The following is a 12,848-nucleotide window of genomic DNA, read 5'->3' on the forward strand; positions in this document are numbered from 1 at the left end:
AGGCCTGCATAAAAGGATGGATTTAATAATTAAATTTTTCTCTGGTTTTCATGTAAGTGTTTTATGTCTCACTGCCTTTTTGGGACACTATCTTCTTGCATGAAGCATCTGTTTTGTGCTTTGCTTTCTGGTTGGAGCCTTGACATACTATATAAATAAGTTTGTGTAGATGGCAATCTGATAGCTTTTTTTTTTTTGCTTTTTTTTTTTCTGAAATTCCCATTTGGTTTCCCTGTCTGCTTCCTTTTCCTTCTCACGTGTAGTGGACTGCATGGATCCTACCTGCTCGGGGCGAGGCGTGTGCGTGCGAGGAGAATGTCACTGTTCAGTTGGCTGGGGAGGAACAAATTGTGAGACTCCAAGAGCTACTTGCCTGGACCAATGCTCTGGTCACGGGACCTTCCTCCCAGATACCGGCCTCTGCAGCTGCGATCCCAACTGGACTGGACACGATTGCTCAATCGGTAACATCAGCGGTGACTTACTGTTGGTTTTTATTTTATTTAAACTTTGTAAAATATTCACACTTAGATCTGCAAAAGAGAGTGCTACAGTTGTGTTCCAGTAAAGCACGTGTAGGGCATGACTGGAAGCAGAAATGCCATAGCTCAACTACATAAATAATTCTGCTTCCATTGCTGAGCATAGAGTAATATAATAAATAACCCCATTAAAGCCACCTAGGCTTGCTATTGTTCATTATATTGCGATGAACGTAACTGATGGTCTACATATAACTGCTTGTTCTGGTGTTAGTTCTTGATGAATCCCAGTAGCCACCAAAGGGTCTGTGTTGATTTTTAGGAGATGACTAAATATTCTTTAGGCAGCTGTAAACAAGAAGGAAGAGGTGGCAATCCTTCAGATCTCATTTCTATTCTGAATTTAAAGGCTGTGCTTTTCTCGGCTCAGCTAAAGGAAGATGAGTGTCACATGAGGTTCATATTAAAAGACTGTAAGCGCTGTCCTCTATCAAGTGACAAATAAATTAACTGAGTGGAAGTATTTAATGGTACAAGCACCTACCAAGAAGACCAAATTTTATGGGCAGTTTTGTGTAAAGGTCTGGGACTGTGACCTTCCTTCATTCCTCAGCTGAATGGGCATCTTGCTCAAAATCTGCATCAGGTATCTGAAATCAAGGCCAAAGCAAAACTATTCAGGAGCTTTTTCTTTTCTTTCAAATACAGTTAGCTTTTAGATGCTATAGAAATGCCATAGTACATTAAATAGTCAGAACCTGTGGAACATTAGTCTTTTGGCTTTTGTGCTGTATATTGTGCTAACAAACAAGAGACCACAGCAATAACAGCTTCTTTACCTTGCACAGCTGGGGTGGAACTAGGCCAAAAATCCAGGGCAGCTCAGTCTAGGCAATGAAATGAAATGAATTTTCAGCAAAGCGACAAAAACCCCACTATTAGGAGAATGGATATAGTAGAAAAATTACGTAAACAACGTTTTCCCTGAGGAATTACTATCATGTGTAAAGAAAATCAAGTTAACTGCTTGCAAGTATTCTAAGAGAGTAACCTCCAAGGATTGGGCAAACTGAATAAACTGATACAAGGGACATAAAAACCTTTTCGACAATTGGCATTTCGGTTAGATGTTAGGAAGCTTGTCATAAAGTAAAATTGGCTGGGTTGAAGAATAAGCAAAAGAGGAGTCCTATTCACCTGGAGCTAAAACTAGCTTGATCAAAACTTTTGCAGATGTAGGGAGGGAAGCTATCCTGCATTGATAGGAGGGTAAATTTGGTGTCAGGTTTTTCATTTCCCCATACTGACATCTTCAGTACCATACTCTCTGAGTTCAGTTGTAAGACCACTGTAAGGGGAAAGGTAACAGTGTATTTCTAGTGATTTTTGTAGCATAGTTCATAATTGAGTCATTATTCTGAGTTTATACAGAGGTTTGGGGATTGCAGGGATGGATTTGGAAAAATGTTCATTTCTACACACAAACAGAATTCACTTTCCCTTTGTTAACGTGCAGGGTCAGGTACAGATGATTTATAAGCTTTCCTTACGCTGCTTTTACAAATCCATCTAGTGCAAACTTTCTTTGGCAGCGTGAGGTTATTTGAGACAAACTTGAGCATCATTCCAAGACCTTTTTCCTCACCGAGCTGCTTGTAACATTCAGGTTATTGTGCCTCACAGCTAAAATCTAAGCTAAGGTGATTTGTAAACTTCCATGTCTAACCCAGACCTTTCCACTGAGTTGATGACTTGATTTGAAAGACAGAGTTACTCACAGTATGTGTGATACTCTTCTTGCATGATTAAAATAGAGTGAGCAAGCATGTTAATACACGTAACAATGCACTGCCCAACCCGGTGGGGTGGAAGTTCTGTAGAAGGCATTGAAAGGGCCAGAATTTTATTGTCTTATAAAACAGGACCAAACAGAACAAAAGAATTATTAAGTGAAAGACTTAAGTACTTGCATAAATCAACCTCAGCTCAGCAAAGCAGTTAGGACTGTGTTCAGTGCCAGTGAAATCTATAGGACTGTGTCTACATTGGACAGCCCCTTTCCTAAAGCATGTTGAGAAGCAGACCCTGAGAACAGCGTAATCGTCTGGAAATACAGAATAAATAATTAGGAGACACGGCAGGTTTTCTAGCTCCTAACACCTTGACGTCAAGACTTATACCTATCTGAAGTGCTGTAGGCTGTATTCATTTCGAAGGTATCAGTCATTATGGAAACAGCTAGGTGAAAGTCTGTAGATTGTCATAGAAAGCAAGACTAGACTATCTCTGAACCTTAGACTCAGTCTTTCAGCTAAGTAGGCAGATTCCACCTGCCTTTAGCGGGAATCTTAGAGGAGCACAGATTGCTGGATAACACCCTTAGTTTTTCACAAGATAATATTGCAGAGATTTCTGTTTCCTGTTTATATTATATTTTTTCATTCCTCTTAGCCTGTGTCTTCATAGGGAAGCTGTGAAATTCAATTTCTTGTGAATTCTATTATGCACTGTGTTGTAGGAAGAAGTAATGATATTGGGCTCTTTTTTTTGCTTTATGTGTGTGCCCACTGCCGGTATATCTTCAGATATGGCTGCTGCCATACTACCTCAGATTTTTCACTCTGCAAAAATGCTTCTTAAACATGCTTCACTCTTTCATGCCAGGGACAGTTTCTTAGGATCCCCTTTCCCTCAGTCTGCACTTCTTTTTTGGTTGATTCCCAACTATAAAAAAAGTCTTCTAGAGAAACGTGCAGAGGTAAGTCCAGAGGTAACCTGTACTGAGCAGCAAAAGGGGCATTTTGATTTCCCCATGGAAGAATTAAATCCCTTCCCTTTTGCATCTTAGTACTGTTGCAAAATCAAATACAAAAAGGTCCTTTATAACACAGTTCAGCTAAAAAGTCCAAGGTAATGCTTAGGACAAGAAAGACAATTAAGGAACCACTCATCCTAACCCCTTTTCTCCAGGGTCTGCCATCACAGATCCTCTGTATCCCAGGCTTTTGGCACGCTATCTCTCTTCACCTCTTAATGAGCCCTAGCGAAGGACTTCATGCTCCAAGCATGGCAACTAATGAAGCCATTAAAGGGCAGCTCTCCTAACCTCTAATTGTCGGAATATAGCAGGAAGAAGACAATGGCCTGTGCTACAACATGAAACAGAACTTAATATGTGATATAGTCTCACTTCTGACCTATTTAAACTGGACCAAGTGTTTCTGTATAATCAAGACACAGCAAAACACATACCATAAGACATTTGCTGAGTGCAGTGAAATAACTAGGTGAGTCAGGTTATCTGCATTTGAGGAACGCACCGTTACCCAGAGGGATATCACTGACACATCAGTACAATCCCAGGGCCATCAAAACAGTATTATCCTAGGATCCAAAATCATTCTTGAAGGAATTAAGTTCATAGAATCAGAGAATGGTTTGAGTTAGAACGGATTTTAAAGCCGATCTAGTTCCAACCCCCCTGCCATGGGCAGGGACACCCTCCACGAGACCAGGTTGCCCAAAGCCCCATCCAACCTGGCCTTCAACACTGCCAGGGAGCCAGGGGCAGCCACAGCTTCTCGGGGCAACCTGTGCCAGGGCCTCAGCACCCTCACAAGGAAGAATTTCTGCCTCCCATCTCATCTCCATCTCCCCTCCTGCAGCTTCAGGCCATTCTCCCTTGTCCTGTCAATCCCTGCCCTTGTCAACAGTCCCTCCCCATTTCTCCTGGAGCCCCTGGAGGGACTGGAAGGGGCTCTAAGGTCTCCCCGCAGCCTTCTCTTCTCCAGGCTGAACAAGCCCAACTGTCTCAGCCTGTCTCCATAGCAGAGGTGCTCCAGCCCTTGGATTAGCTTTGTGGTCTCCTCTGGACTCGCTCCAAGAGCTCCATGGTCTTCTTGTCCTGGGGACCTCAGAGCTGGACGCAGTACTGCAGGTGGGATCTCACAAGAGTGGAGTAGAGGGGCAGAATCCCCTCCCTTGACCTGCTGGTCACACTGCTGGTGATATAGCCCAGGACATGGTTGGCTTTCTGGGCTGCAAGTGCACACTTCCAGCTCATGTTGAGCTTCTCATCAATCAATACCCCCAAGTCCTTCTCCTCGGGGCTGCTTTCAATCCATTCTCCACCCAGCGTGTAGTTGTACTTGGGATTGTCCCGACTCACGTGCAGGACCTTGCACTTGGCCTTACCACGTTTTGCACAAGCCCACCTCTCCAGCCTGTCAATGTCCTTCTGGATGGCATCCCTTCCCTCCAGCGTGTTGACCCCACCACACAGCTTGGTGTCATCGGCAAACTTGCTGAGAGTGCACTCGATCCCGCTCTCCATGTTGCTGACAAAGATGATAAACAGTGCCAGTCCCAGCACCGACCCCTGAGGAACGCCACTCATCACTGGTCTACATGTGGATATCCAGCCCTTGACCACAACTCTTTGATTGTGACCATCCAGCCAATTTCTTATCCACCGAGTGGTCTATCCATCAAATTCACGTCTTTCCAATTTAGAGACAAGGGTGTTATGCGGGACAGTGTCAAATGCCTTGCACAAGTCCAAGTAGATGACATCAGTCACTTTTCCGTTATCCACCAACGCTCTAATCCTGTTATAGAAGGCCACCAATTTTTTCAAACATGATTTGCCCTTAGTGAATCCATGTTGGCTGTCACCAATCACCTCCTTATTTTCTGTGTACCTGAGCATAGTTTCCAGGACAGTCTGCTCCATGATCTTGCTGGGCACAGTGGTGAGACTGACCAGCCTTTAGTTCCCTGGGTCTTCCTTTATTTCCCTGTTTAAAAATGGGGGTTATGTTTCCCCTTTTCCAGTCAGTGGGAACTTCACTGGACTGCCATGACTTCTCAAGTATGATGGAGAGTGGCATAGTAACATCATCCACCAGGTCCCTCAGGACCCACAGATGCATCTCATCAGGTCCCATGGACTTCTGCACCTTCAGGTTCCTTCAATGGTCTCAAACTTGATCTTCTCCTACAGTGGGCAGTTCTTCATTCTCTCAGTCCCTGCCTTTGCCTTCTGCAACTTGAGTGGTGTGGCTAGAGCCCTTGTCAATGAAAACTGAGGCAAAAAAGTCATTGAGTCCTTGACATCCCTGGACAGATTTAATTATATCAAGACTTTAGCTTTCCTAACCTGATGCCTGGCTGCTGGGACAATTTCTCTGCATTCCTCCCAGGCTACCTGTCCTTGCTTCGGCCCTCTATAGGCTTCCTTTTTGCATTTGAGTTTGCCCAGGAGCTCCTTGTTCATTCATGCAGGCCTTTGGGTTTTTTTGCCTGCCTTCCTCTTTGTAGGGGTGCATCACTCCTGAGCTCGGAGGACGTGATCCCTGAATACTAACCAGCTGTCTTGGGCCCCTCTTCCCTCCAGGGCTTTGTACCATGGTACTCTACCAAGCAGGTTCCTGAAGAGGCCAAAGTCTGCTCTCCTGAGGTCTAGAGTACTGAGCTTGATGTGCGCCCTCCTTGCTGCCCTGAGGATCCTGATCTCCACCATTTCATGGTCACTGCAGCCAAGGCTGCCCTTGAGTTTCACATTCCCCACCAGCCCCCCCTTGTTGGTGAGAACAAGATCCAACATGGCACCTCTCCTTGTCGGCTCCTCTATCACTTGGAGAAGGAAGTTATCATTGATGCATTCCAGGACCTCCTGGATTACTTATGTCCTGCTGTGTTGTCCCTCCAACAGATAGCAGGGTGGTTGAAGTCCAGAGCTTGTGAACGTGAAGCTGCTTCTATCTGTCTATGGTCTTCCTGGTCAGGTGGCCTGTAGCAGACCCCCACTATAGTGTTCCCTGTCCCCGCCCTCCCTTTAATCCTGACCCATAGGCTCTCGGTGGGCTCCTCATCCATCCCCAGGTGGAGCTCCATGCCCTCCAGCTGGTCATTGACATAGAGGGTGACACCCCCTCCTCGTCTCCCCTGCCTGTCCTTCCTAAAAGGCCTGTACCCTTCCATTCCAACACTCCAGTCATAGGAGCCATTCCACCACACCTCCATGATGCCAATGAGATCATAGCCCTGCAGGCGTACACACATCTCTAACTCCTCTTGATTATTCCCCATGCTACATGCATTCGTGTAGAGGCATTTCAGTTGGGCCTCCGATGAGGCTGACTGACTGGCTGGAGTGGCTGGGATTCCTTTGTGCTGTCCTTCAGCTGCTCTCCTGAAGTTATCTGGGGTTGTCCTTCACTCTCCTGAAATTTAAATCAGTGATTTTCACACTGTTCTCTGCTTGGTAGTTGACATCTCGACATGCATGATATTCACTAGAACCATCAGAAAGTAGATTATACAGAGCAGCAGGAGAAATTATGTTCTCTGTGTAATAAGTGTACTGACTTTCTGGGCAGTTGACAGTGGTTATACATTGACCTGCATACAGATAAGGATCCCTTCTCAATCATTCATTCATAATGACTCACTTTATGCGTGGTTGACATCCAATGCAATAGTTCAGACCTTTAAAAGTACACTGGAGAAGAACAGTAATAGGAATAGTATTTTCTATATGGTGGTCCTAAATTGGCAGTGGAGATGATAGATATAAAATCATGGGCTGTACATTTAATGATGAGATGTGGGAACTGGAAGCTGGGACTCAGTAAAGAAGTTAGAAGTTACGATGTTTTTCTTCACATTTTGAAAAGGCTAAGAGAGCATGCCTGGCCAGAGACTAAGGCTCATCTTGCATGACCACATCTCATGAAATCTAGTAGTTTGGTCTTATTCATAGCTTCTCTCACCACTTCTGCTGCTAACGGTGTTTTCTGAGGATATGTCATTTGACTTTATGACTGCCCTTTTCCCCCTCTGTAGCAGGGAGGAAATACTGCTTCCCAGTGACTTGTTGCCAAACTTTGTTTCTAAGGTCGATGATGAGAAAGTTATTTTGGCATTTACAATTTACCTTAAGCAAATGCAGATTATCTATCTTTACTACAATGTTGCGGAGAACCTCTTCTCAACTTCTGAGACATCCCACTGTCTAGAGCTGTCTATTGAAAAGCTACCTTAAGTTCCTAAATTTCTTCTGTGGCACATACAGCAGGTGTTTCCTCAGTCTCAGAAAGCATTGGACGTGCTCTCTCACTTTTTTGGGAGAGCATTCCAACTACCAGGTCAATGCAGATGCTACAAGCAGCCATCTCAAAGAAAAGAATGAAGTGGCTGGGCTGATCCAAAGGGATGACAAAGTTGAGGACAGGGGTTTCATGCGCTGAACATTAATGTCAGCTGAGCATCGTTCTAAAGCACAGAGTGCCTGGCATTTGGGACAAGAACAGAGTTTCAGATCATCCATCTAGTCAGGATTTCCAGCACTGCAGCACTCATCCTGACCACACGTGGTCTGGCTAGAAATGTTATAAATGTCTTTAGTGGACAGGAAAAAAAAATGGGTTTGGATTCATGCCCAGTTCCATGCCATCCCCTCCTGCTTTTAGGCTTCCCATGACATTACCAGTTTAGTGGGATAGTTGTCCTGGAGAAGAGAAACCTCTGCAGAGGGCTGTCCAGATTTTAGTTAAGTGGAAATCCTTGAAAGAGATCTTAATTGATTCCTCATCGATTCAGCTGCCTTCCTATTTGGGTACTTCATGTTACTGTAGAGCAGTCTGGGCTTCAGCTTTTGAGAGATCCTCAGTTCTGCCAAATAACTGTAGAAGGCTCAGCAGGCATCATGATCGCAGATTCCTCAGGAGAGAGGCAATTACGGAACTGTGGCATTTAACATAAAAAATAGGAAATTCCTTCTTATCCTGTGTGATCGGTTAAAAAACACTTCAGACTGCCATGTAGTGATCACGATACTTGTTGATATGCCTTGATAAACCTGGCTTCCAAGCACGGTGGGGAAGCAGCATGGGTATCCATAGGGCTAACAGAAGACCAGGTATTTACCCACCAGTTGTTAAACAGTCCTCCATGGCTTTACTGCTTTTGGTAGGCTGAGAAGCTGGATTTAAAATAGAACTAGCATGGTGTGTGTAGCCATGTCTCTGATTGCAGGGAAGTCATATTCTTATAAATGGTTGCACAGCACATTGAAGTCAATGGAAAAGCTCCTGTTTACTTTGCAGGAGTATAGGTCAATTCTGTATTCCAATTAGGAGATAAGGAGACCAAGAAGAATGAACTTTTCAAGAGGAAAGGTAGAGCAAATGCACCTTTACCTTCCAATGTCTTTTTTCATCAGGAATTGTGTAGGAGATTATTGCGCACGCACACACACAGACCAACACCCGGAAACACAGTTCTCGTATATCTTACCAGACAACGTCATATCCCATTGGTCAAACAGCACCAGGGTTAACACAACGTGTGTGATAAAAATTGATTTCCTTGGGCTTATTGGTGTCAACCTTACAAAACAAAATCTCATGTTAAATTCATGTCATGCCCAAGGCCAGCAAGATAAAAATCCATCCTTGGAAAATGTTCATATAATTCCTCCTTTAAATCATCATTTTCTTCATTAAGGGGTAAAAATGTCTCTGTAAAAGATGGGTATTACATCAGCTGTTACATGATACAGGCTTGTACCTTACTACGACCGGGGCCCCCTTTAAAGCCTAAGAATTCGCTGATTTGTCTTTTTCTTAGCATTAAAACACATGGGGAAGAACAAGAGAACTAAACCTCCATAAACATCCATATATTTTAGATCTTAATGACTTAAAAAAAGTCTGTCGGGCACAGCTGCGTAATCAAATGCCACTTTGAATGATCTTCCTTCAGTTTGTAACTGAAAAGGACATACTACTAAAGGGAGGAAGAAAACTCCAATAAATTAGAAAATACAACTTATGTTTCAAATGTAGATTCCCACTTACTACCTGATAGTTGAGAAATTGTCTTAGCACATTTCCCTGGCTAACCAGAGATCCATCAAACTTCTATCACCTTCAGGGTGTGTTTAGGATCTTACTTTTAGCCACTTCTCTGTTTGCAGCAATCCATTCGGTCTTGGTCAGGTACAATGACCGAGGGAGAGATTGAAGGAAATGAAAACTCGTGTTCTAGCTGTCATTTCAAACTTGGCCAAAACCAGTGGAAATGGTGATATCATCAGTCTGGGTCTGACCATTAGATCACAAAACATTTGGTCTGATTAGGTCATGTCTCAGGCTGAGAATACAGCATGTCCAGTGGTGTAACAAGCAATCCCTGGTCTTCACTGACCTTAGGCATACTGTGATGAGTAAAGCTTCTTTCTCTCATATCAGCTGTTCCAGCATCGCTGCAAATTTACAGACCCCTTCAAAGGGCAATGGGGAGACTATTCCATCCCCTTTTTGTTTTCTACAACAATTCGGGCTAATTTCCAGCATGCCAATTTTAGTTCAGCATTCTTTCCTATCTCTAAATGTGACCTCAGCAGTCACACCATGAGCGCAAAAGTTCTTTTTCTTTGTTTGGATCAATTATGCTTTGTGTTGTGGACTTTTCTGACTGAAACCAGCAGTGATGTTCTGGTCTCTGTGGGGTTCATGTTAACTTGGCTAATTTGAAGTATAGATGTTTCACAGCATCACAACAAGCTGTTAAATTCCTTGGTTAAAACCGGCTACCATTAAAATAGTGTGTTTTGAGGCTGGCTAAGCAATTATTAGCATGTTTGCTTGTATCACTGAAAACTTAGGAGTCTCAGATGACCGAATTTTGACTTATTCTCTGACTTTGCTTTTGAAAGGAGGAGCCTTAAAGTCCTTACAGTTTCTGGACTTACATTACGCCAACATGGGGGCTGGTCATAGTTTAGCCCCTTCTCTACAATAGAATATCTGTTATGAAGTTGCTGCTTTTTTAAACAGTATTAAGTCACTTCTTTGACACAGTAAGTGTAATCCAGCTGTCACTGAGGACAAAACTACTGTCCTGCAAGAGTGATGTGAACTGGTTGTTCAAGTTCTTTTGGAGATAAAACCAGTTGATCAGCTGAGAATCTGAAACGTTATAGTCACTGCATGGAATAGGTCATGAATCGGTGTATGTTCAGCTGGATCAAGACTGTCCTCTCATACCTCACTCATTTAGCTCAGCAAGGATGGTCGTAGGTTCCATGTCATGGCTTCTCCACTTACACTCAGTCAGTTCCACGCTGTTCTTGGTGGATAGCTCCTGCGACTCCGACCCAGCTGGAGCTCATCACGATCAGGGTTTCTGCAAAGGTTGATAGGATGTTTTCAGGTTCATCAAATCATGTTTAATTTAGAATGGCTGAGATGATTAAATAATAGTGAAAATAATCGAGGAGTCTGTAAACCAGAATAACATAAAAAATGAGCAAGTAAAAATTACGTAAGAGCAGTGATTGTCGTGTAGTGGATCGCTGTCTATTAAAGGCCAGAAATCCATGATTTAATCAGCTGTCCGAAGTGGATGCACTGGATTTAGTATAACCTCTCTGCCCCCTTCCAAGTTGCAAGGTGTTCATACTCTAAAAACTATCATCACAATTTGCACTAATGAGCACCTTTCTAATGATCTTGACAGATGAAAGTTTGAAAGGGCTTTGGAAAGAGCTTTACTTCTTTTCCGTAAAGGTGATCCTTCCAGACCAGTGCTGAGGCATATGGACAGCACAGACACAAAGGTTTTGGAGCAGCTGCTGGTGCATCCCATTTGTGTGGATAGACAGGCATCTAACTTCTGGGTATGGCAGCCCAGCACGGTTCTTACATGGTCTGTGTCTCCTTTTGAAAAGGATTAATAACAATAAAATTTCTAAGTTCCTGGGTGAAATGTTATCTGAAAAAAAAGGAAACCGTGTTGGAACTGTCTGTAGAGTAGTGCCGAGCTCTGAATAAGGGAATCCCAAGCAAATTTAGCTTGTGATTACTTCAGCACACACATTGGTAAATGCTCTGTTGAATTTATTTCACACAAAACCAAATTGTACAGAATTGGAAAAGAAGTAAGTTCTTTTTAATGACTATAAGCATGAGGAAAAGGCTTTTCTCCTGTCAAATTATCTCCTCCTTATGGACACAGAGAGGAAATTAAAATTAGCCCAGAGAAGAATCCTTGTTAGGAACTTCATTTAATATATTAGGAATTATTTCTTCTCTGGGAAGCTTTAACTCACATCCCAGAAAGCATAGAGATCCAATTAAGCATCAAAGAGAAAAATGTAATCCTGCACTTTGAGATATTTATTTTTATTCAACAAATCTCAGCTCCAAGACTGAAGTCCATCAATACCTGGCATTTCATGTCCTGCTATTCAACAGCAAGAGACAGTTTAAAATAAAGTTCAGAATAATAAATAAAGGGAAGATTGACATGAGTACAAAAGTAAATCACAGCTATAGAGGAGATGCTTCAGACACAATGTGATGGTCAGAACCTAGCATTTAAGGCAAGGATGAAAATAGGGTATAAATATTGCAGAAACTAGAGGCTGATAAAAGGCAGCAGACCAGTTTAATGGAATTTCATCTCACAGAGTTATACCTTTTCAGACAGGAGCTGGAAAACCTTTATGCAAATATGAAGCAAGCTGAAATGGCACTTAGAAGTGAGATTTTTTTTTTTTTAACAGACATCCCAACTGTACCACTGTACATTGTGCAGCTGCACAGACTGGGTACGAGCTGTGATCCATTAGCATGTGGGTTGCTAATGAGTGTTCCTGTTCTTACTGTTACTATTTCTAGCAACAACTCCCAGGAGTCCCATTGTGCTAGGTGCTATAAGTTTACAGATTAAGAGGCTCAGTCGTCGAGGACAGACATACAGCAGCTGAAGTATATTGCTGTACCAAACTGATTCATTACTCATTTTAGAGATGGAAGGTGGGTTACAGAGCAGTTACGGGATAGATCTCCTGGACCTGCTGAGCACTAGGTGAGCAGCTACTCTGTGGACTCTTCATCTCCCAAGTTAGGCAGCTCAGAGCCACCTAGATTCCTGATTTGAATCTCCAGAGATGAGACCTAGAAAAGGATTTGCAGAAGCCTTTCAGTTAGACACAAAGCTGCTTATGCAAGCAAAGAACTAAATACCAGGAGTAAAATGGGGGAAAGGGCTGAAGTGAGGGTAATCTTTTGTGTGTCCCTAAGGGCCAGAGATGGGTGCTTTCTTTTATTAGGGATTTCCACCAACCCTTCTCCTAGAGACAGACAGCTAAGCCAGCTCAACCGCTTAAAAACTCTCTCCTTTTTTGTCATGCACACATTTTTACACCTCCTTTCTGCATACTCAGTCTTTTACAAGAAAGACATGGAGTTGTTGGAGCAAGTCCAGAGGAGGCTGGAGCACCTCTCCTGTGAGGACAGACTGAGAGAGTTGGGGTTGTTCAGCCTGGAGAAGAGAAGGCTCCGAGGAGATCTAATT

General features: G+C 43.2%; 1 protein-coding gene across 7 annotated transcripts in view; it reads left to right on the forward strand.

The window, feature by feature from the left end:
- Positions 1–12,848, forward strand: part of TENM4 (teneurin transmembrane protein 4) — a 610,330-nt gene that overhangs the window by 461,217 nt on the left and 136,265 nt on the right. For all 7 annotated transcript variants that reach the window (XM_075742510.1, XM_075742514.1, XM_075742513.1 and 4 more), the window contains one exon: positions 264–464. In XM_075742510.1, coding sequence (XP_075598625.1) covers positions 264–464 — 201 coding nt within the window. The remainder of the gene's footprint in view (positions 1–263; positions 465–12,848) is intronic.

The sequence above is a fragment of the Balearica regulorum genome, chromosome 1 (genome assembly GCF_011004875.1).
Source record: "Balearica regulorum gibbericeps isolate bBalReg1 chromosome 1, bBalReg1.pri, whole genome shotgun sequence".
Taxonomy (NCBI): Eukaryota; Metazoa; Chordata; class Aves; order Gruiformes; family Gruidae; genus Balearica; species Balearica regulorum.